Below are 26,394 nucleotides of genomic sequence, written 5' to 3'. Positions count from 1 at the left end.
GGGTTAAAATCTCTAAGGAGCTATTTGATATCGAGCAAGACCTGTATTTAGGAGTAGTATATATTCCACTCGAAAATTCTAAATACTTTAATAAAGATGAATACTATCAACTTGAACAATCCATATTACATACTCTATCCTTGAGTGATTATGTTGTACTGATGGGCGATTTTAACGCTAAAACTAGTAACCTGTGTGACTATTGTACCACAGAGAAACAAATACTTGATGAGTTGGATATAGACATAAATGATTTGAGATCTGAACTCGACGCTGAAGCAGTACTCGATGATCTTTCTCTTCCAAGGGTTAGGTCGTCAAAAGATACATCACGAGTTAATAACTCGGGTGCAAAACTGATAGAACTATGCAAGAATCTGAAATTATTTATATGCAATGGGCGTATGGATCAAGATAAAATGGTTGGGAACACTACGTGTCTGGACAACAGTGTGATCGATTATGTAATCTCATCGACAATGAGTCTTCCTTTATTTAAGGATTTTGAAATTAAAAGTTACTGTTCATTGTTTTCTGATGTACATTGCCCAATAAGGTTTTCTCTAGATAAATCAAAATGTTCAGAAAGTCAAAACCGCACTACAAAAACAGTGAAAAATAAGACGGGCTGTGAACCTAAGCCCAAAAGATTCGAGAATACAAAAAGCCAGATATATTTTGATAATATCGATAGAGACCAGATTGATTGTCTTGTCAAATTAGCAAAGTCATTACGTTTGGGAGTTGCTGAACCAAGCACTATGAATGATATAGGAAACGAAATCGCACATGTCCTAGTCGACGCTGCATGTGCAACATTCGGGGTGAGATCTTGCTACCGGCGTGATGCGGACGCTCCCACTAAGAGAAAGCAAAAACCTTGGTTCGTTCACGAATGTAAAAAACAAAGGAACTACTTCCGTAAGGCTAAAAAGAAGTTTAAGAAAACTAACACTATTGAAAATAGAAAGCTTTTCCGAGAGCAATCGAAGGCATATAAGAAATGCTTAGACAAACATATCAAGAAACATAGAAACGATTTATGTAATTTATTCAGAGCCAATCGAAAACATAGTCCACGTGAATTCTGGAACGCTCTGAACAAAAATAAGAGTAAGGTAAATAACATTGAGCCTGCTATCGAAACATTTTATGAATTCTATAAAGATATAAATAAAGACAAGAATACAGACACAATTATTGATGAAGAATATCCAAATTCTACTATGCACGATGATGAAATGCTCAATAGTGATATCACAATAGAAGAAATACGCAAAGCTGTAAAAAGCCTGAAAAATAATAAAGCTTCTGGTATAGATCGCATTGCAAATGAGTATATAGTAAACTCCCTAGAATTATTAGCACCCGTATATCTTGATTACTTTAATGCCATGTTCAATACCGGAAACATACCAGATGCATGGCTAACCGGTGTGATCAAGCCAGTATTTAAAAAGAAAGGTAACCCACTAGATCCAAACTCCTACAGACCAATCACAATTTTGAGTTGCTTGGGGAAACTTTTTACGAGAATACTAAATACACGATTGTCATCTTTCACTGATAACAATAACATCCTGTCTCCCGTACGAGCTGGATTTAGGAAAAACTACTCAACAGTAGACAACATGTTTATCATCAATATGTTAATGCAGAGCCTTAAGTATAGCAAACAAAAGTTGTATTGTGCTTTTATAGATTTCACCAAGGCTTTTGACAAAGTGTGGAGAATAGGTCTTTGGCACAAACTGTTGAATAGTGGCGTCAGGGGTAAATTTCTCATCCTAATTAAAAATTAAGCGCAATCAAATCTATTGCCTCTAATGCCAAGAAAGCTATGTTCTGTCTCCTGAAGAGAGCATGAAATATCAATCTACCTCTCGATTGCGTTATATCGGCGTTTGATTCTATGGTATCACCTATCTTGTTATATGGTACAGAAATATGGGGGTACGAAAATTTACAAATTATTGAGCGTGTCCATTTAACATTTTTAAAATTTGCTACTGGATTAAGAGCATCAACTCCAAACTTTATGGTGTATGGCGAATTAGGCAGGGAACCTCTACGCATAACTATCTCAAAACGTGTAATTAAATTCTGGCAGAACATCGCAACACCTGTGTGATAAGAAACTTTCACAAATGATTTATTACATTGTTGAAAGGAATCATGATGTAAGCAATCCCTGGCTAGAATGGATTAAAACTATATTAAATAACTGTGGATTAACTCATATATTCTATAACCCTTATACTTGTAATACCACATGGCTGGTTGCAAAGGTAGGCCAGATACTACAGGATCAATTCCTACAAGAATGGAGATGCAATATGGCATTGAGCAGTAAAGGCTACTGTTATCAGTATCTGACAGAAAAACCAAAATTTGAAAGATACCTACTAATGACAAAAAATATGTATATTCCAATCTTAAAATTCAGAACATGTAACCATAATCTACCTATTGAAACCGGCCGTTGGAATAATGTAAAGAAAGAGGATCGTGTATGTGAACTGTGCAACTCTCCTTCAGCTGCAGACGAATTCCATTATCTGTTTAGATGCCAGGCTCTGTCAAAACATAGAAGTGTATACTTACCAACTGCTTACCAAAATAATTCGTCTAATTTATATACATTCAAGAGGTTATTATCCAGTCAAAACACGAGGTATCTTAAAAACCTATCGAGATTTATTGATGAAATATTTAAAGCAGTAAGAAAACACAAAACAGAAAAGATATAACATATTCATGCATGACATACTGTCATCTTGTCACATATTAATACTTTGTTTACATGCTTGTACTTTTGTACTCTTTTGTACCACCGACGGTGGTTTGGAGAATAATAAACTGAACTCAACTAGGCATTCCCTTCGTTCTGGCGGCTGTATGAAGACGAAAAACATCCCAGTGTCACCCACATAGTACGGGTAATTTACATGTTCGTCTTGTCTCGAAATATGAATTGTAAATAGTGTATCGTGCCAAATATATGGTGAGTTGCTGAAAAAAATACAGTAGTTTCAAGAAAGTGGAAATTGTATTTATAATGTTAAGTGTATTTTACAACATGAACCAGGTTTATATTGTATCTTGTAAGTGATGTCGGGATTGAGTTATCGCCCTTGATGAATTGTTTGTTTATTGCAGGGTTAAGATAATGATTTTGTATATCATTGATTATTAAGTTCATGTTTATGTACAGAATATAGACGTATGTTTATATGAGATGAACATCCTTAAAAGGGCTGTACATAATGTTGATATCTCATATAATCATTAAACGACTCGTGGTTGTTGTTTTTTGTACAATAAAACACTCGCCCCTCATGGTTTATTCTCCCTGCAGTGTTGTATTGTACCCCCACCCGTCGTTTATTTCTTTAACAGTGGCCCGCTCATTTATGATAACATGTGGGCGGTTTAATGATAATTTTATCCATTTTAACTATAAAATAGTGTGAAGCGGGATGCTTTGCAGTCAGGTTGGAGCGGATGAAAATATGATAATTAATTTTGTATTTCAAATTGGTCTGTGAGAATTTTGCCTTTCGTGAATATGCTAGCCGTGTATAATATTGCCTCATGGAGAAACTCACTGGCCTGTGATTATTTCTGTAACTGACAGTGTAGCCGCGAATAGCTGCAATACTGCTGATGCGGCTTTAAGCAATATTACTCACTCACTCACTGACGGTGATAGTTTTGTTTCCAGCTTTCGGACACATTAATGTTTTCACTATCATTGGACATTCATGTACACAATTTCTTTTGTTAAATTATATTGAGCATGTTGAGGGTTTTATTATAAAGTACATAGGAAACTGTAACAACGGGAGATGACTCAGACTTTGTGTATGTAAGTAACAGCATTTTCAAGCTCAAGTCATAATTTTGCTAAATGCGACTTGGAGAATGAAGAGCATGGAAGAAGCATGACCAAAGGACTACTAACGTGCGCATGCGCCTTGACCTTATGATATTACGCATGCGCACGGACAGCGTCTAAAACCCGAGAACACGAGAACGCGAGATCGTGAGATAATGAAATGTCGCATTCTCGCGTTCTCGCGATTTCGTGCTTTTGTGGCCTAATTTGACAAGTCGAGATTGCGAGATTGCGAGATTTTGCATCATGTCCAAATGTCGCATTCTCCCTTTGTCGACTTCTGACAAAAAGTGCTATGTACCAAAAACACGAGAATGCGAGATTTTGGCCAAATCTCGCGTTCTCGCGATCTCGCATTCTCGTGTTTTGGGCATTTATGAGAATGTCCCTTACAGTATTCCATAATATTTATGACATATTATTATATATTCTTGTTTTACTTTTAAACAATAAAAGCTATATATGATATAAAAGATATACATATGTTACATGGAATATGTATAACCCCTGAAATTTTCAGGGAATATATTTAATGTTTGATTCTCTGAGGGAATATACATAATCCCTAAATTTTTCAGGTATTATACATATTCCCTGATTTAACATCAAGGTTTTTTTAGACATATTCCCTTTATATATATCGGTCGGTCACATCGCCTCTTTCAGACACCTTTAACACTATTTTTTCATTTCAGAAATATAGTAAGTAACTAAAATTGCCATTCTTGTTAATTAAAGGCTATATGAGCCTTTCGTTATATTTCCTTTGAACCTATTCATTTTCTTTTTAAAAAACGCCAGTCGGTTTCTTCATACTTTCTCTGTCCGATTTCAATTTTTCTTCTTCATCGGCTGGGGCTGTGGCAGACTTTCGTGAAGTTTTTATCTTGGCCTTCGCTCTCGGTTTTGTCATTGTCTGGAAAATAAAAAGGGAAGCAGATGCTGTTGTGATTCGCAGGGTGACGCACGACGACATGGTGTTTCAACCCGTGTTCCCCGGCCGCGTCATACCAAAAGACGCTACAAGGTGGTACTTGCTGTTACTAGGGCTGGGACTAGTCCAAATTTACTACCGGGTACCCACCTCCCTATTACCCGATCCTACCCGGGTACCCGCTGTAGGTCTCAAGAGATAGGTACAAAATGTCCGATTGGGAAACGTTTGACCGTACTTCTGTCAAAATGTATTTAGATACAGGTATAAAATGATTTGGTCATGCATACTGAGTGAGTGAGTGAGTATTGTTTTACGCCGCTTTTAGCAATATTCCAGCAATATCACGGCGGGGGACACCACAAATGGGCTTCACACATTGTACCCATGTCGGGAATCGAACCCGGGTCTTCGGCGTGACGAGCGAACGCTTTAACCACTAGGCTACCCGACCGCCCCTTCATGCATACTGAAGTTGACTGAAGTTTTATCTTTATGCAAACATATAAAGTCAGAAGGAATGTGTGCATAGTCGGAAAGAAATGTGAACATTTGTCACTTATAGTGTAACCATAGAGTTCTATGTGTTCGGAGATGACATCGCATCAGCTCAATAAATATTATGCACTGATATTATTTCGTTTAAGTACTCCAGAATACAGTGTCTTCACCACTGAGGTCGAAGCACTGGTTCAAATACAATGTACGTTGTGATTATCTAAGACACATTAACAAGAGGCAGTTGGTTTAAAACAGACAGAGAGGCAAGCCGTGAAATGACAGTAAGACGGACAGACGGACGGACAGTTGTTGGTTTGCACCCTGGTTCCTGACAGTGTCCATTTACTGACCTATTGTTATATTTTTTGACGCCTACGACAACTGCTGCTGTCGTGCCAACGAGCGCCACAGCACCGACGACTAATCCCACTGTCAAAGCTACAGGGAATCCGTCTGAAACATCTGAAACATTCGACATACGAATATAAAAAACGACATGTTGTAGATAGATAACAGCGCTATGATCACAGAGGCAGTCGAAACGTTCCATATATATGGCAACCTCAAGTGGACCACTAATTTTAGTTCGTAATAACCGTATTTCGTTGTACATTGAATACCTATAACTGATAACACATTTAGAATTTTTCTTGTGCTGTCTTTGTACTTGTCTGGACAAATCACAGATATCTGGCGTGATCATACCAAGTAGTTGGTAGAATTATGTCCTCTTTTTGTCCAATTCGGACCTCCATACACAACTTTTCTCTGTACCGCGATACGATGGAGTTCTCTCCCTTGTCAAACAGAACGCGAGGCCCGGCTTTTACTCGGAGCTACTAATGTAAATAATGAACTTTTATGAGTAAAACATGCATTGTTAGATAAAATGAATGACATTTGATATAGAGAACACGAGTAATCATAAAGGTTAGTGTGTGCATTTTGTTCCGTTTAGCGTAAATGACAAGTACCGCGATACCCCGAGGTTGCAGGCTATATTACGGCGTGTCAGCTTAATGCGGGAGGAAAGCCCAAAGTGATGCAGGTCTCAGACGTTTACCACTTCGGTGAAACCCACGAGCACGGGTATGCTGCTGAAGAACCTAGAAACATTATCGGGGCGAACCGGGATTCGAACGCACAATCATAGGTTTCTGGCGTGCCCAAGGGGCGCAACTCTGCACACTTAGACGACTGGGCCACCCGTACTCCCCGTACACTTGGTAGATGTAGTGTGTGTGTGTGTGTTGTGTATATCAAATATTAACACATATTGTACAACAAATACTTACTGGTTTCTTTGTTACAGGCCCACTGAAAGAACACCGCCTCAGTTTGATCAGTGAGGTTTGTCTCCACCAGGTAGATGTGACACGTGTTCGTGGTGGAGAGGAATTCTCCCGCTATACACAACTCAGTCGTGTTACAGAGAGTCTTGCAGGCACTCAGGCTCGTGTCGGTCGCCGTGTCACTCCACAGGCTGTCCGACCCCTTCTGTCCCGGAACCTCACTGAAGCTGCATGATTGACCTGACGCACAAGAAGTCAATGGTGAGTGAGTGAGTATGGATTTACGCCGCTTTTAGCAATATTCCAGCAATATCACGGCGGGGGACACCGGAAATGAGCTTCACACATTGTACCCATGTCGGGAATCGAACCCGGGTCTTCGGCGTGACGAGCGAACGCTTTAACCACTAGGCTACCCGACAGCCCCCAGAAGTCAATGGATTTAAGCTTCTTATAAAGAATAGAACCGACATATCTCTACACTCCATGATACAAAGGATAGAATCCACAGAGTATTAATGCATGGCTACACAAACATGAACAAACAAACCGGTTTTAGAAATACCCCAGAGAAGATACGCCTGACAAAGTTCTAAAGTAAAACCGTCAGCTTCAATAAACCCTGATTGCTCTTTGGGTTTATTCTTCTAAATATTAGTTTTGGTCTTAAGGGTGTTTTGAGTATTAGAGATTTTTCATGTCTTAAGACAATACAGTAAACTACGGCTATTAGTCTATATAGCGAACTCAAAGGGACTACAAATTTTAGTTCGTTATAACCGTAGTTCGTTATAGGCATATATACAGCACATATACAGCAAATGGCAGGGACCTAAAAACTAGTTCGTTATATCCGCCAGTTCGTTATAAGCGTGTTCGTTATAAACGTAGCTTACTGTAATGACAAAAGATAGGTCGATTAAAGGTTTAAACAAATGTCGCATTACCTTTGGCCACAGGAAACACAATAACAACAAGTGGAAACATCAGCATTCTCCCTGGCGTCATGGTCGGAGATGCTGAAACAGAAACACTGGAAGACTAAACGGATCAGGTGAGGCGAAGGTGAAATGGGGTTTGACGCCGCGTTCAAGATTATTGTACTTCTATAGCGAGGTGCATGCCTGTGTATGTGTTTGTGGCTGCTTGTACTAGTCGGACTTATGCCGATTTATAGTGCTAGCCCACTGAGATACCATGCCGCAGTTTAACATGAACACCCCACTTAGACACAGTATACTGACTCCGAGCCGACCAGTCTTTGTTTTAGACCCTTAATGCCGAGCGCCAGACAGGGTAACAACAAGTACCATCTTTGAACGTCTTTTTGTTTGACGCGACAGGGTGTCGAACCACAGACCTTCCTCTCCCCGGGCAGACACTCCGTCCAGTAGACCACAGACTACAATTGTAAGGTTTCCTTACATACGCATGTCATGTATGGCGTCGACACTGAGGGGTCTCTGAATTTCGAAAGGCTTTTGTCCTTTTGCTTCAAGTTTTATAGTGTCTTACTTTATAGCGTCTATTATTGCTGTCATATGCTCACCGACTTCCCAAACACCCCGCTGACATCATTAAAAATGTGCAACGATTCGTGAGGACTGGTTGTTTGGGTATTTGTCACTTTCTTTTCCTTTTATCGAGGATAATGAGAGTACAATGTTCGGAGTATGAATAGCTGTTTCATATATTTTTATACGAATGCAATTAATGTGCATTCAATGTATTGTCTACTTGTCATCGTGTATCCGTCCCGGTAACAACATTGAAAACCGGCCCTTCAAAATACAGAAAACTACGTTTATATCGAACTCAAAAGCTACTATTTTTAGTTCGTTATAACCGTAGTTCGTTATAAGCATATATACAGCATAACTACGGCAAATAGTTGGGACTGAAAAGTTAGTTCGACATATCCGTCAGTTCGTAATAAGCGTGTTCGTTATAACCGTAGTTTACTGTATGTCGTAATGAGGTTGTTAAAACGGTTATATCGAAGCCTATAGACCCTGAGAACATGATGTTCTATTGCGATGTTGTCTTGTGGAAACCAGAGAATAAATGGTAGCTCAACTTCACTGAATTATGTTACTGTTTTACGAATATTAAACACGGTTTTTTTACGCATGAGAACATAATATTTATCTTTTAATGTTCTTCAGTCTGTAAATTATTCATTCACAGGTGATACATGATATTGTGGCATATCGCATTGCCTATTTAATTCATCGAAGTCTTTGAAGGTATACAAATTCAGTACACGTTTTTAGATTCTAGACTTATACGTCTTATTAGCATTTGAATGTGGTATTTATTTCATTGTTCATTCTAGTGAGGATAAATAAGAGAAGCAAACATTCTTCTTCACAAAGCTGTATGACGACTACCTTCCAGGGTTATCTGGTAATCATAGGTGAGGTGAAATGGGGTTTAACGTCACGTCCAAGATTATTGCACTTAAATAGCGACCTGCTTGAACATATGTGTGTGTGTGTGGCTGCTTGTACTAGTCGGACTGATGCCCACTCAGACACAGTATACTGACTCCGAGCCGACCAGTATTTGTTTAAGACCCTTAATGCCGAGCACCAGACAGGGTAACAACAAGTACCATCTTTAAACGTCTTTTGGTGTGACGCGGTCGGGGATCGAACCCCGGACCTTCCTCTCTCCGTGCGAACGCCATACCACTAGACCACGGAGGCGGTTCTGGTAATGATTAAACACATTGTTTTTAATTCATTTCCTGTTGAGGTCATGTATGCCTGCTTAATTGATTTTATCCAAAGTCAAAATGGATAATAGTGTTTGATAACTGTTGCAATGTTTACTGGATTGTCACGGTGGGTATATTTTCAAACGGACTATCTAATAAAAGTGAACGTGTATATCATATCAGAAGCACCCCATTGAGAGTGTGTTAGAAACATATTTAATTCAGTGTTGTTTGCATATATGGATGTATAAACATAAAACCACCGTGCTCAAGCTGACATATATACATTATGCATAGGTTGCGTTGCCTTGGTCGTGTAAATATAGCGTGCCAAGCTTTGCATGACCCATGGCAACTGGTTTGACGTTAAACTTAACATGCATAGTAAACACCTCCAATTTTAATCAACAACGTGCCAGAATACATTGTCATGTGTACTACAGACGTTAAGTAAGTATGAAAAGTCTGAAGGAGAACAATGTATTAGGCAGTTTAATATTTAATATTGCCATTTTCATACAGTCGTGCCTCACTGGATTCTACTTGCTGAACATGTGGATAATAGGAGAACCGAACACTCCTCCACACAGTACGTGTAGGTTCACCCTCTTCTCCGATTGCATTGGGAACCCCAGGACTTTTGATTGTTGGTTTGAATCCCAGTTCGCCCCGATTGTTTCTAGGTTTGTCAACACCATACCCGTGCTCGCGGGTTTCACCAAAGTGGTAAACGTCTGAGACCTGCATCATTTTGGGCTTTCCTCCCACATTAAGCTGACACGGTGTGATATAACTGTAATCCTGTCAAAAGAGGCGTTAAACCCCACTCACTCACTCTTTTCCAATTGTCGTTGCATCACTGACATTTCGTTGAGATTTATGATAATATAATCGTTTGAGTGTTTTTCTGTATAATCTGTCATTACAAAGGCCATATACAGAACTAACTTGTCATGGAGAATGGTCGTATTCTGACTTCTAGAATAAAACTACATTGGATGATGTTTCCTAATTCACTGTTAAATTATTGTTGCATCTGATGAAAGTTTGACCTGCGTGAAAATAAATTTGCAGGAAGCCAATAGAAATAATGGACATAGAAGGTATCATGATGATATAGATAGTCTGTCTCACAGTCCCTGGACCATATTATTTTCCCTTCCGCCAGCCCTTTCTGTAATGCAAAAGCCCTAAATGAAGCAAGTCTAGATTTTCCACAAATTCACTGGGACTTCTTTCAATTTAAATGGAGTTTCTTTGTTTCTATCCAAATTATATATATTCAGAGACTAAGCGTTAGTCTATGATATAGACAATGACATTTTTTTATTAATACAGGTAACTGTAAATATATGCATCGTCCATCCAAAAGATAATCATATACATGTTTGCATTTAATATGGCGATTCAATCATGTTCTGGGGTATAGATTTCGAGGGTTCGAGTACATTTTGTTTCAGACCAAAGCATTATTATCTGACATTCCCATTACAATCAGATCGTTTGATCTGATACGATACCTCTCCGCGTTAAAAATCATCGATGAAAGGAAGACATAAGCGGCCTTTTAAAAAAGAATTTGGTGGTTGTTAGGCCAAGCAGGTTTCTAAAAAGATGCGGCTTCATTTGTTTGCCAACTCGATTCGGAAATCTGATCTTTAGAAAGGAAAACTCACACAGAACACTACTGTCCCTTCCGATGTACTCCTTCTTTTAGTGTAGATGACACTAAATGACAGGTTATATTATTTATCCGCAACAATGTAATTGCGCGTACTCTTTCATTTCCATTCGAAACTGCCCGATTTCTTCATTTTCGAGACACAGATATTAGATATGCTTCGCTCACGCTCTTAACTTCGAATATAGAAGCCTCGGCGCTGATTTGCCACTTAGAAACATTACTCCACACCGAATAGTAACAGAGCGGAGCTGGCCAAGATTGACTTGCAGTGACATACATGGACATACACGGACTTTCATTGGCTAACAATGTACCACTGTTATTGGAAGTGATTCACCACACATGATTCATATAAGTTGTATTAGAATATACATTGCTATGATTAATATTGGAAGATATCACTTAATTTTAGAACATGGATAATGCAGAACTTTACGTGTTTTGTTGTTACTTGTTGTCTTAGCTATAAACAAGCAATCAATGACACACACACACACACACACACACACACACACACACACACACACACACACACACACACACACACACACACACACCTCCCTCACACTCACAATATCAATCCTTAAATTATTACCGCTTTGTCATATCTCTCATTGCAATTATACACCTACCTACCCACCTACACACACACACACACACACACACACACACACACACACACACACACACACACACACACACAGAGGCGCACACAAATCATTGCTCTCTCGTTACATACACTACATAATGGCATACATTGTGATTTACCTACCTACACATACAAAACAACACATACACATATACGCACACAAACACTCACATGTACCAACACACACACACACACACACACACACACACACACACAAATCAATGTTCTCTCGTTACATACACTACATAATATCCTAATCGTGATTACGTTGTACGTTGTGAGCACATTTGTCATAACGACGACCACGTATACACAGCTAGTTCATCTGAAAAGTAGTTAATCCGGTTGGTTTTACTGGATATACAGGATTTATACATACAAATATACTTTATGTGCCTACTACAACAACGTCCCTGTACACGACTACTACACCGTTACTGACAACACGACCAGGAACACCATCATGCTTCACACATACTCTCACCTATCCGGTGCGCTCACAACTCCCGTCCGCCTCAAGCTGTCGCCTGTTTACGTAATATGTCCGGCGTCGTCTGTTGTATACCGTCAACTCTAACCACGCATAACGGATACCACGATCACGCTTCTGGCCATCCGGATCAACTCAGTATCTGTTAATGTCTGTCAGTCTGATCTGTACACATCTGTACACATGAGTGGGTGTACAACAGCCCCGGTACAATCCAAGTATGTTATGTGAAGTTTCCAAGGTTGCACCTGCCGTAGCGAGACAGAACTACATTTTGAAACGCACCAGTGCATAGTGTATATGTGTTTAGGCTGTTCCGCTTCACAAAAAGTACATTATTGAATGGTGTCTTCCGGGTATTTATTTACGCCGCTCTCGGCCATAACCTAGCTACACCGCGGAGTTATGGGTGAGGCTTTGGTTAACTGTGCATGTTTATTTACAGGTTCAATGATGAGGGTGTGGTGTACTGTGCATGTTTATTGTACAGGTTCAAGGATGAGGGTGTTGTGTACTGTGCATGCTTATTTACAGGTTCCATGATGAGGATGTGGTGTACTGTGCATGTTTATTGTACAGGTTCAAGGATGGGAGCGTTGTGTACTGTGCATGTTTATTGTACAGGTTCAAGGATGAGGGTGTTGTGTACTGTGCATGTTTATTGTACAGGTTCAAGGATGAGGGCGTTGTGTACTGTGCATGTTTATTGTACAGGTTCAAGGATGAAGGCGTTGTGTACTGTACATGTTTATTGTACAGGTTCAAGGATGAGGGCGTTGCGTACTGTGCATGTTTATTGTGCAGGTTCAAGGATGAGGGCGTTGTGTACTGTGCATGTTTATTGTACAGGTTCAAGGATGAGGGTGTTGTGAACCGTGCATGTTTATTTATAGGTTCAAGGATGAGGGCGTTGTGTACTGTGCATGTTTATTGTACAGGTTCAAGGATGAGGGTGTTGTGTACTGTGCATGTTAATTGTACAGGTTCAAGGATGAGGGTGTTGTGTACTGTGCATGCTTATTTACAGGTTCAATGATGAGGGTGTGGTGTACTGTGCATGTTTATTGTACAGGTTGAAGGATGGGAGCGTTGTGTACTGTGCATGTTTATTGTACAGGTTCAAGGATGAGGGTGTTGTGTACTGTGCATGTTTATTGTACAGGTTCAAGGATGAGGGTGTTGTGTACTGTGCATCTTTATTGTACAGGTTCAAGGATGAGGGTGTTGTGAACCGTGCATGTGTATTTACAGGTTCAAGGATGAGGGTGTTGTGTACTGTGCATGTTTATTGTACAGGTTCAAGGATGAAGGCGTTGTGTACTGTGCATGTTTATTGTACAGGTTCAAGGATGGGGGCGTTGTGTACTGTGCATGTTTATTGTACAGGTTCAAGGATGAGGGTGTTGTGTACTGTGCATGTTTATTGTACAGGTTCAAGGATGAGGGTGTTGTGTACTGTGCATGTTTATTGTACAGGTTCAAGGATGGGGGTGTTGTGTACTGTGCATGTTTATTGTACAGGTTCAAGGATGGGAGCGTTGTGTACTGTGCATGTTTATTGTACAGGTTCAAGGATGAAGGCGTTGTGTACTGTGCATGTTTATTGTACAGGTTCAAGGATGAGGGCGTTGTGTACTGTGCATGTTTATTGTACACGTTCAAGGATGAGGGTGTTGTGAACCGTGCATGTTTATTTATAGGTTCAAGGATGAGGGCGTTGTGTACTGTGCATGTTTATTGTACAGGTTCAAGGATGAGGGTGTTGTGTACTGTGCATGTTTATTTACAGGTTCAAGGATGAGGGCGTTGTGTACTGTGCATGTTTATTGTACAGGTTCAAGGATGAGGGCGTTGTGTACTGTGCATGTTTATTGTACAGGTTCAAGGATGAGGGTGTTGTGTACTGTGCATGTTTATTGTACAGGTTCAAGGATGAGGGTGTTGTGTACTGTGCATGCTTATTTACAGGTGCAATGATGAGGGTGTGGTGTACTGTGCATGTTTATTGTACAGGTTCAAGGATGGGAGCGTTGTGTACTGTGCATGTTTATTGTACAGGTTCAAGGATGAGGGTGTTGTGTACTGTGCATGTTTATTGTACAGGTTCAAGGATGAGGGTGTTGTGTACTGTGCATGTTTATTGTACAGGTTCAAGGATGAGGGTGTTGTGAACTGTGCATGTGTATTTACAGGTTCAAGGATGAGGGCGTTGTGTACTGTGCATGTTTATTGTACAGGTTCAAGGATGAGGGCGTTGTGTACTGTGCATGTTTATTGTACAGGTTCAAGGATGAGGGTGTTGTGTAGTGTGCATGTTTATTTACAGGTTCAATGATGAGGGTGTGGTGTACTGTGAATGTTTATTGTACAGGTTCAAGGATGAGGGCGTTGTGTACTGTGCATGTTTATTGTACAGGTTCAAGGATGAGGGTGTTGTGTACTATGCATGTTTATTGTACAGGTTCAAGAATGAGGGTGTTGTGTACTGTGCATGTTTATTGTACAGGTTCAAGGATGAGGGCGTTGTGTACTGTGCATGTTTATTGTACACGTTCAAGGATTAGGGCGTTGTGTACTTAGCATGTTTATTGTACAGGTTTAAGAGGTTAAGAGCCGAAGAGGATTAATTCGTCTTATGACCAGCCAGGATAAATGACATGGATTAACTTGACCTAAGATCAAACAGTGGTTAGTTATTTAAACTGCAACAACCAAGGGATTATATATGATTGTAAGTTAAAGAAGTATGTAGAGAGAAAATAAATTGAAGACGAATATCGATACAAACTAAGGTCGAGAAGGGTAGAAAGAATATAATTTTCAAAATCCGCATGGGCTTTCACAATGGCTGGTTTAAGGAAGGTGGAGTTTGTCATGTTTGCTTGTGTGTTTGTTTAACGAGGCGCTCAGCAGTATTCCAGATATTCCAATATTCCAGACAGTCTGTAAATAATCGAGTCTGGACCAGACAGTTCAGTAATTGACATCATACGCATCGATCCACTCAATTGAGATCGATGACATGCATCAGCCACTTCAGTGAGCCTGCAACCCGATCCCGTTAGTCGCCTCTTACGACAAGCATAGTCGCCTTTTACGACAAGCATAGTCGCCTTTTACGGCAAGCATAGTCGCCTTTTACGGCAAGCATAGTCGCCTCTTACGACAAGCATAGTCGCCTTTTACGACAAGCATAGTCGCCTCTTACGGCAAGCATAGTCGCCTTTTACGACAAGCATAGTCGCCTCTTACGACAAGCATAGTCGCCTTTTACGACAAGCATAGTCGCCTCTTACGGCAAGCATAGTCACCTTTTACGACAAGCATAGTCACCTTTTACGGCAAGCATAGTCGCCTCTTACGACAAGCATAGTCGCCTCTTACGGCAAGCATAGTCGCCTCTTACGGCAAGCATAGTCGCCTTTTACGACAAGCATAGTCGCCTTTTACGACAAGCATAGTCGCCTTTTACGGCAAGCATAGTCGCCTCTTACGGCAAGCATAGTCGCCTCTTACGGCAAGCATAGTCGCCTTTTACGACAAGCATAGTCGCCTTTTACGACAAGCATAGTCACCTTTTACGGCAAGCATAGTCGCCTCTTACGGCAAGCATAGTCGCCTCTTACGACAAGCATAGTCGCCTCTTACGGCAAGCATAGTCGCCTCTGACGGCAAGCATAGTCGCCTCTTACGGCAAGCATAGTCGCCTTTTACGACAAGCATAGTCGCCTTTTACGACAAGCATAGTCGCCTTTTACGACAAGCATAGTCGCCTCTTACGACAAGCATAGTCGCCTTTTACGGCAAGCATAGTCGCCTTTTACGACAAGCATAGTCGCCTTTTACGACAAGCATAGTCGCCTTTTACGGCAGGCATAGTCGCCTTTTACGGCAAGCATAGTCGCCTTTTACGACAAGCATAGTCGCCTTTTACGGCAAGCATAGTCGCCTTTTACGGCAAGCATAGTCGCCTTTTACGGCAAGCATAGTCGCCTCTTACGACAAGCATAGTCGCCTTTTACGGCAAGCATAGTCGCCTTTTACGGCAAGCATAGTCGCCTTTTACGACAAGCATAGTCGCCTTTTACGGCAAGCATAGGTTGCTTAAGACCTATTCTACCTCGGGTCAGTTTGTCATGTACAACAAGAACATTGCTACACAAACTTGCATTCACTGGAAGTGTGTCAAGTAAAGGAAGATGCAACTTGAAATACATGTAACAAAAGGCTTTGTGTATGTTTTTCATGCCTATTTTATACATTCGTATTGTTATTGGGTTGTACCATTCCAATGATAGGCAAGGGAATATGCAGTCAGCGCTAATATGCAATTAAACACTTAACGTAATGACACACGCATCAACACGCACATTGACGGACACATTAACGTAATGACACGCACATTGACGGACACATTAACGTACTGACACGCACATTGACGCACGCATTAACGTAATGACACACGCATTAACAGGCACATTGACGCACACATTAACGTAATGACTCACGCATTAACACGCACATTGACGGACACATTAACGTAATGATACACGCATTAACAGGCACATTGACGGACACATTAACGTAATGACACACGCATTAACACACACATTGACGCACACATTAACGTAATGACACACGCATTAACACACACATTGACGGACACATTAACGTAATGACACACGCATTAACACACACATTGACGAACACATTAACGTAATGACACACGCATTAACACACACATTAACGTAATGACACACACATTGACGCACACATTAACGTAATGACACACGCATTAACACACACATTGACGCACACATTAACGTAATGACACACGCATTAACACACACATTAACGTAATGACACACACATTGACGCACACATTAACGTAATGACACACGCATTAACACACACATTGACGCACACATTAACGTAATGATACACGCATTAACATACACATTGACGGACAAATTAACGTAATGACACACGCATTAACAGGCACATTGACGGACACATTAACGTAATGACACACGCATTAACATGCACATTGACGGACACATTAACGTAATGACACACGCATTAATACACACATTGACGAACACATTAACGTAATGACATTCGCATTAACACACACATTGACGAACACATTAACGTAATGACATTCGCATTAACACACACATTGACGGACACATTAGCGTAATGACATTCGCATTAACACACACATTAACGTAATGACACACACATTGACGCACACATTAACGTAATGACACACGCATTAACACACACATTGACGAACACATTAACGTAATGACACACGCATTAACAGGCACATTGACGGACAAATTAACGTAATGACACACGCATTAACACACACATTGACGCACACATTAACGTAATGACACACGCATTAACACGCACATTGACGGACAAATTAACGTAATGACACACGCATTAACAGGCACATTGACGCACACATTAACGTAATGACACACGCATTAACAGGCACATTGACGGACAAATTAACGTAATGACACACGCATTAACACACACATTGACGAACACATTAACGTAATGACACACGCATTAACACGCACATTGACGGACAAATTAACGTAATGACACACGCATTAACACGCACATTGACGGACAAATTAACGTAATGACACACGCATTAACACACACATTGACGCACACATTAACGTAATGCATACGCATTAACAGGCACATTGACGGACAAATTAGCGTAATGACACACGCATTCACAGGCACATTGACGGCATTACATTGATAGTATGTGGCATTATATTGATAGTATGTGGCATTACGTTGATAGTATGTGGCATTACATTGATAGTATGTGGCAATATATTGATAGTATGTGGCATTATATTGATAGTATGTGGCATTACGTTGATAGAATGTGGCATTACATTGATAGTATGTGGCATTATATTGATAGTATGTGGCATTACGTTGATAGAATGTGGCATTACATTGATAGTATGTGGCATTATATTGATAGTATGTGGCATTACATTGATAGTTTGTGGCATTATATTGATAGTATGTGGCATTACATTGATAGTATGTGGCATTACATTGATAGTATGTGGCATTATATTGATAGTATGTGGCATTACATTGATAGTATGTGGCAATATATTGATAGTATGTGGCATTACATTGATAGTATGTGGCATTACGTTGATAGAATGTGGCATTACATTGATAGTATGTGGCATTATATTGATAGTATGTGGCATTACGTTGATAGAATGTGGCATTACATTGATAGTATGTGGCATTATATTGATAGTATGTGGCATTACATTGATAGTATGTGGCATTACATTGATATTATGTGGCATTATATTGATAGTATGTGGCATTATATTGATAGTATGTGGCATTACGTTGATAGTATGTGGCATTACATTGATATTATGTGGCATTATATTGATAGTATGTGGCATTACGTTGATAGTATGTGGCATTATATTGATAGTATGTGGCATTATATTGATAGTTTGTGGCATTATATTGATAGTTTGTGGCATTATATTGATAGTATGTGGCATTATATTGATAGTATGTGGCATTATATTGATAGTTTGTGGCATTATATTGATAGTTTGTGGCATTATATTGATAGTATGTGGCATTATATTGATAGTATGTGGCATTATATTGATAGTATGTGGCATTACATTGATAGTTTGTGGCATTACATTGATAGTTTGTGGCATTATATTGATAGTTTGTGGCATTATATTGATAGTTTGTGGCATTACATTGATAGTATGTGGCATTATATTGATAGTATGTGGCATTATATTGATAGTATGTGGCATTATATTGATAGTATGTGGCATTATATTGATAGTTTGTGGCATTACATTGATAGTATGTGGCATTACATTGATAGTTTGTGGCATTACATTGATAGTTTGTGGCATTATATTGATAGTTTGTGGCATTATATTGATAGTATGTGGCATTATATTGATAGTTTGTGGCATTATATTGATAGTATGTGGCATTACATTGATAGTTTGTGGCATTACATTGATAGTTTGTGGCATTATATTGATAGTTTGTGGCATTATATTGATAGTATGTGGCATTATATTGATAGTTTTTGGCATTATATTGATAGTATGTGGCATTACATTGATAGTATGTGGCATTACGTTGATAGTATGTGGCATTACATTGATAGTTTGTGGCATTATATTGATAGTATGTGGCATTATATTGATAGTATGTGGCATTATATTGATAGTATGTGGCATTATATTGATAGTTTTTGGCATTATATTGATAGTATGTGGCATTACATTGATAGTATGTGGCATTATATTGATAGTATGTGGCATTATATTGATAGTATGTGGCATTATATTGATAGTTTTTGGCATTATATTGATAGTATGTGGCATTACATTGATAGTATGTGGCATTATATTGATAGTTTTTGGCATTATATTGATAGTATGTGGCATTACATTGATAGTTTTTGGCATTATATTGATAGTATGTGGCATTATATTGATAGTATGTGGCATTATATTGATAGTTTTTGGCATTATATTGATAGTATGTGGCATTATATTGATAGTTTTTGGCATTATATTGATAGTATGTGGCATTATATTGATAGTATGTGGCATTATATTGATAGTTTTTGGCATTATATTGATAGTATGTGGCATTACATTGATAGTATGTGGCATTATATTGATAGTTTTTGGCATTATATTGATAGTATGTGGCATTACATTGATAGTATGTGGCATTACATTGATAGTTTGTGGCATTATATTGATAGTATGTGGCATTATATTGATAGTTTGTGGCATTATATTGATAGTATGTGGCATTATATTGATAGTTTGTGGCATTATATTGATAGTATGTGGCATTATATTGATAGTATGTGGCATTATATTGATAGTTTGTGGCATTATATTGATAGTTTGTGGCATTACATTGATAGTATGTGGCATTATATTGATAGTTTTTGGCATTATATTGATAGTATGTGGCATTATATTGATAGTTTGTGGCATTGTATTGATTTCGTTATGAGTTCAGGCGATGTGTATCATGGCGTTTGGAAAAAGTAAATTAGATAATATTTTGCAAACCTTGATACTTCAACCACACCAGGAAATACTTTAAGTGAGAACAAATACATCACAACACTCGTCCTTACAACAAGAATTGCTGTTAGATTTGCTGTCTGTCGTAGATCTTCTAAAACCAAGAGATGCTATAGCGAAGGCCAACCAAACTAAACTGAGAGATGGACAGCTACTCGAACGAATATAAACAGAACAGCCAAAGATAAAAAATGAAATTATATCAATATACGAAAATAGAAGTCATATCAACAGAAATTCTGTGAATACCAAACTCACAATAGACATGTGTACCCTACTCACACACATGAGTCCCAAAGAGGGACAGGTCAGCTGAAATTGCTGAGGCAGTAGGCGGCCTCTTAATAAAACAACAACAACAACAACAACAAACTCGTCTCAGTTAGATACCGTTTTAATCACAACTCGCTACCCTTCGCTGAATACGTTTTGAAATATAGTAAACCATTTTTATAACGAACGCGCTTTAAACGGACTGACGGATTTAACGAACACATTTTGTGCCGTATATATGCTGTATATATGCTTATAACGAACTACGGTTATATCGAACTAAAATCAGTGGTCCCCTTGAGTTCGTTATAACCGCACTCTACTGTACATGCGTAATATAAACGGTATCTAGCGGTAAGTGTTTATATTAATTAGCAACTATATTTCTTACTCACCCGTGAAGAGATCACAGAGGAGCTTCTAATGCACACTCGATGACCCCTGACGTTACAGGGCGCTGTTGCGCCGGTGTATTTGTTAACATATAAGAAATTATAGGATATTGTCATATGTTTAAACGGTTTGTGGTACTGTATTATAAGGCAAATCGAGCTAACCCATTTAATAACAACACACCATTATAAAAAGTATTCGATGACATCACATGTGGGGGGCACTATTTTTGGAATCAGGTAGCCATTCAGGTGGCGTCGGAAGCACTGTGCAACGGACTCGACAACATCTTCTCTATTCCTAGACAGAGAATCTACTTCAGATATTTCACAAAACACCATAGATGCATAGACACACCACATATGCATCGTAATACTGCATTATTAATATTAGGGTAACGCTATTTTTCAGGGCATTATCATGTACAGAAAGGATAGGTCTTCCATTAACTGTCCGACGAAGGAGGGCAGTTGAAAAGACCGAGATCTTCTGCCAGTGATAATGTCCTGAAAAATAGCTTTACCGTTATTATATCTGAAAAGGATAGAATTTATCAAATATAAGTTAACAACAATATCGGCTTTGAAACATTTACTTCAATCAACACATAACGAATGTCAATGACCCACTTTAGCAAATATGGAAACGTCAAAGAACAAAACAGATGACGTCACTATATATTGAATAATCCTGTCGTGGGCGTGATAGCTATAATGATAATTATAGTACATGTATTATATAGGTCAAGTCCGTGAGGTTTGCAGTTGCCTGATCCATCGCAGGATTTGCGAACAAATACGTTCAAAAGAGAGGGGGGCAGGGGTGGCCCAGTCGTCTAAGGCGACACGATTCGCTGTGCAGAGTTGCGTCCCTTGGGTACGCCAGAAACCTATGATTGTGAGTTTGAATCCCGGTTCGCCCCGATTATGTTTCTAGGTTGTCAGCACCTCATCCGTGCTTCACCGAAGTGGTAAACGTCTGAGACCTGCATCACTTCGACATGCCCTCATATAGATTGCCAAAAAAGTGTTATAATATGATGATAGTTTATGATAATAATGGGAAAAGAAACTGGGTTACATGTGTTAGAGAATTACTTTTCAGTTGTGGCTTTGGTGATATTTGGCAAAACCAAAATGTGTATTCCAAATCAATGTTTATACTTTCATTAACCCAGAGATTAAAAGATATTTATTTACAATCTTGGACAGCATCATTGACTCTAACAAACAAGTGCTTTTATTACAAAATGTTTAAATCAGAAATAATTATGGAATATTATTTATCAAAAGTTAATGTTAAAAAATTTCGAACGGCTCTTTCACGTTTTAGATGTTCTTCTCACGACCTTTTAATAGAAACAGGGCGCTTTGTAAACATTCCTCGTGAAGAAAGAATCTGTAATCTATGTAGTTTAAACTCAGTAGAAGATGAATTTCATTTCTTACTAGTATGTCCAGTGTATTTACACCTTAGAAAAAAATATCTGCAAGCTTATTATTACAGGTACCCTAATATTATTAAATTTGTTACACTGCTGTCAAACACAAAAAGAAGTATCTTACAAAATGTTTCCATGTACATATATTTTGCCTCTTTATACCGACAGAACCTTATGAAAGAATAATCTTATCTGCTTGGTATTAGGAAACTATTGTGTATATACATTAAGTACATATTTATAGATATTTGCCTTATGAATAAACTACAAACAAAAGAGTTAGAAATGGTATTAAACTACTAGGCTGTCATATGATATTGTGGGATGTGATATTACAAATGGTTTAGTATAGTTATATGTATATGAAATGATATGATGTGACATGACATGATGTGATATGATATGATAAGTGTTGTGGTGTGATATGATACATGAGGGAATATGATGCAACATATTATGTGTATTATAGAAATTGTGTAAATACTGTTTTTTTTAGTGTACATATTTTATGGCTTGCGGTCTTCCAGTGTTGAATAAATATTGATTGATTTATATGAAATAAATTGGCATGGAATGACATGGCATTATATGGTATGATATGATAAGATATGATGGGACAAGCTATGAAATTGCTAATGTGTTGTGTGATATGACATGTTGAAATGTGATATGATATAGGGGTGATATATGGTACGATGGTATGTATGGTATGTTATGATATGATAATGGTATCTTATAATCTTATAATAATGATACAATATGATATGATGTTATAGAATATGTTGTATGATATAACAAGTTGTGATATGGTAAAATAGAAATTATGAAATTACAGGGTATGGTATTGTACTGTATGTGTGAAATTATGTGACTGCGTTGAGATGTGAGGTGGAATGACGTGAGGTGATTTGGTGAGATATGTACATAAATTGTATAAAATTGTATATTCTTCAAATTGTACTATAGGCCTGTGGCCTCTTCAGTATGTGAAATAAAGATTGGAATCCCGGTTCGCCCCGATAATGTTTCTATGTTTGTCAGCACCATACCCATGCTTGTGGGTTTCACTGAAGAGGTAAACGTCTGAGACCTGCATCACTTCGGGCTTTCCTCCCACATTAAGCCGACATGCCGTGATATAACTGGAATGCTGTTAAAAAGCGGCGTTAAACCTATCTCACTCACTCACAATAGAGAGAGAATAGAGACTTTTGATTTGTTGTATTGCTAGCATCTTGGCCTCACATAAAGGTTCAGAGCATTATTAATAAACAAAACATTACGATGAAAATATCATCACAACAGTCATCGCCGCGTATACTTACGACCTTGACCTTCGTGTTGTAAATTGTCCTCAGATTGGACCAAGTGGTCAGTCTGATTAAAATTAGATCCTAGTTCTTGCTACCGCTTTCAAAGTTTGTTTCAAGAAGATTGTCAGTTGGAAACTAGTGCCGTAAAGCTTGTGAAAGCTGCTTTCTGATCTGCCAATGTTGACTTCTTGTTGGTCGTTTCAAGTTTGGGAAAGGTCGTTCAGACGTGACCTCTAATGGGATGTCTCCGGATCTTCGTGAAGCGGCGGCGGGCACTGAGATCTGATTTTGATGAGATTGTAGAAATTTCGTCTTCATATCAGTTAACCGATTCAATTCCGTGTCGTGAATCTTTCTTGCTCCGAAATTGAACAAATGGTGTACCTTCACGGTTATTACACTTAATCTCATAACAGATAACTCCGTGGTCTTGTGGTAAAGCGTCCGCCCGGAGAGCGGAAGGTCCAGTGTTCGATCCCGGGCCGCGTCATACAAAAAGACGTTAAAAGATTGTACTTGTTGTTACCCTGTCTGGCGCTCGGCATTAAGGGGCTAAAACAAGGACTGGTCGGCTTGGAGTCAGTATACTGTGTCTGAGTGGGGTATTCATGTTAAACTGCGGCATGGTATCTCAGTGAGCTAGCACTATAAATCGGCATCAGTCCGGACTAGTACAAGCAGCCACACACACACATACACGTGCATGCACGTCGCTATATAAGTGCAATAATCTTGGACGCGACGTTAAACCCAATTTCACCACCTCATAACAGATAAACTATCTGCTGACTCAAAAGAAATTCCAGTCATGTCACATGGCGTATGAATCGACGAGTCGACCATTTCACGGGCTCCCTCACCTGCACTGTTCAAACTGACTTCACATCCATTGACTTATGTTTATTTGACAGTGCTTTGGGTTTCAAGCAGCTTTGAACTACAGAATTTCAGCAAAATCACACCGCTTTAGCTAAATGTGGGCGGAACGCATGTGATGCAGGTCTCAGGCGTTTACCACTTTGGTGAAACCCATCAGCTAGGGCATTGTGCTGACAAACCGTGGATGTTTAGTAGGGCTGATTTACCAAACATCGAGATTTTTCTCCCACGTCATGCTTAAACGTCGCTATGTACACATCCAACACGTTTCTCATATCTGTTACATATTGCCCAAAATAGTCCCTTCTGCACGTGATGTTATTAAAAACACTTTTTATATAACGGTGTATTGTTATTGATCGGGTGATCTCTTCACGAGTGAGTGATAAGTACTGTTACGGCACATTAAATCTACCATTCTGTAATCAGAGGACACTTTACCCAGCCAAAAAATCCTTCTTCCAAGAATTCACTCGCCATTCTGAACAATATTTATACATGGACAGGTAAAAGTGACACAATTATAGATTGTTATGCAAAATTATGGAAACAATTTAAATCAACTATAGCATGGTCGGAGTCCCCATTACGCAATATATAATTATATTACACGACCTAGTTACTGGTCAATATTGTGTGTGTGTGTGTGTGTGTGTGTGTGTGTGTGTGTGTGTGTGTGTGTGTGTGTGTGTGTGTGTGTGTGTGTGTGTGTGTGTGTTGTGTTGTGTTGTGTTGTGTTGTGTTGTGTTGTGTTGTGTTGTGTTGTGTGTGTGTGTGTGTGGTGTGTGTGTGTGTATTTTCTGTATGAATTTGTTGTTTTGTTTGTGAACCCAGTGACTGACAGCATGAGCACCGATTAATGCAATTGTGACACAACCCGGAATATTCTCAAGGATCATTGCATTCCTCTGGTTATAGCTGTAGTTATGCCTTACGTGGAATTAATGACAATATATGATAAAAGATCTAAAATGAAATGATAAAACACACTTAAAATTCCAAAATTAATCATCCATATTTCATAATCCGTCATTTTTAAACGACTCCACTTTTTCTATAGGAGTCTTTAACCATCCGCATTTCTCCTTCTGCCTCTTTTACCCCCAGGACTCCCTGTGCCGAGTTGCGTCCCTTAGTCACATCAGAAGCTTGTGGTCGTGGTTCGAATTCCGGTTCGCACTGATTATGTTGCTAGGTTTGTCAGCACCACACCCGTGCTCGTGGGTTTCACCAAATTGGTAAACGACTGAGACCTGCTTCATTTCGGGTTTTCCTCCTACATTAAGCTGGCACGTCATGATATAACGGGAATACTGTTAAAAGCGGCGTTAATTCGAACTCACTCATCACTTTCACTTTTAAATAAATACATTTAATTTATCTGTATCTATATACTCACAAACTCACATCTACTGTCTGCAGAGTATGCCTCGTTAATCCCGTGGGTTACTTGCTGGAGCGTTCGGCGATGTCGTTATCTACGGCAACAACAGTACTAGTGGCTCACGTCACCACCAACGACTCCTCAACGTCTTCATCAACTTTCAAAGCAGGTGTCGTTGTCTGGTTCTCGTCTCACTGTCTCTATCGACTAGTCTAACATCCGGGAACAACATGACATAGTGGTATTCACTGCTGTAACAGCTGTTGTATTGCGAAACGCTTTGGGTAACTGCTGGCAGTGTTGTTTTGAATCACGCGACAACAGATTATGGATCTCAGTTCAAGGTTCAAAGGTTGTTCCAAACAACGGTTAGCAGCATCGC

At 39.1% G+C, this 26,394-nt stretch overlaps 1 protein-coding gene across 3 annotated transcripts; it reads right to left on the bottom strand.

The window, feature by feature from the left end:
* Positions 1-4,205: 4,205 nt before the first annotated feature.
* On the bottom strand, positions 4,206-26,394 carry LOC124152276. Of its 3 annotated transcripts, none has more exons than XM_048392653.1 (5): positions 26,036-26,394; positions 7,573-7,644; positions 6,629-6,865; positions 5,684-5,795; positions 4,206-4,814 (listed from the first exon to the last, which is right to left on the bottom strand). In XM_048392653.1, exons 2-5 carry the CDS (start codon positions 7,631-7,633, stop codon positions 4,808-4,810), a joined length of 417 nt encoding a protein of 138 aa, XP_048248610.1. In that variant the 5' UTR covers positions 7,634-7,644; positions 26,036-26,394; the 3' UTR covers positions 4,206-4,807. The 3 variants fall into 3 exon arrangements, with proteins under 3 accessions (XP_048248610.1, XP_048248609.1, XP_048248608.1); XM_048392652.1 differs by having other exon boundaries at positions 26,028-26,393; XM_048392651.1 differs by lacking the exon at positions 26,036-26,394 and adding an exon at positions 12,162-12,475.

The sequence above is a fragment of the Haliotis rufescens genome, unplaced genomic scaffold (assembly GCF_023055435.1).
Source record: "Haliotis rufescens isolate VD_foot unplaced genomic scaffold, xgHalRufe1.0.p SCAF_11, whole genome shotgun sequence".
NCBI lineage: Eukaryota > Metazoa > Mollusca > Gastropoda > Lepetellida > Haliotidae > Haliotis > Haliotis rufescens.
Note: the sequence above shows the minus strand (reverse complement) of the source record. Positions and strands in the feature narration are given on the sequence as shown.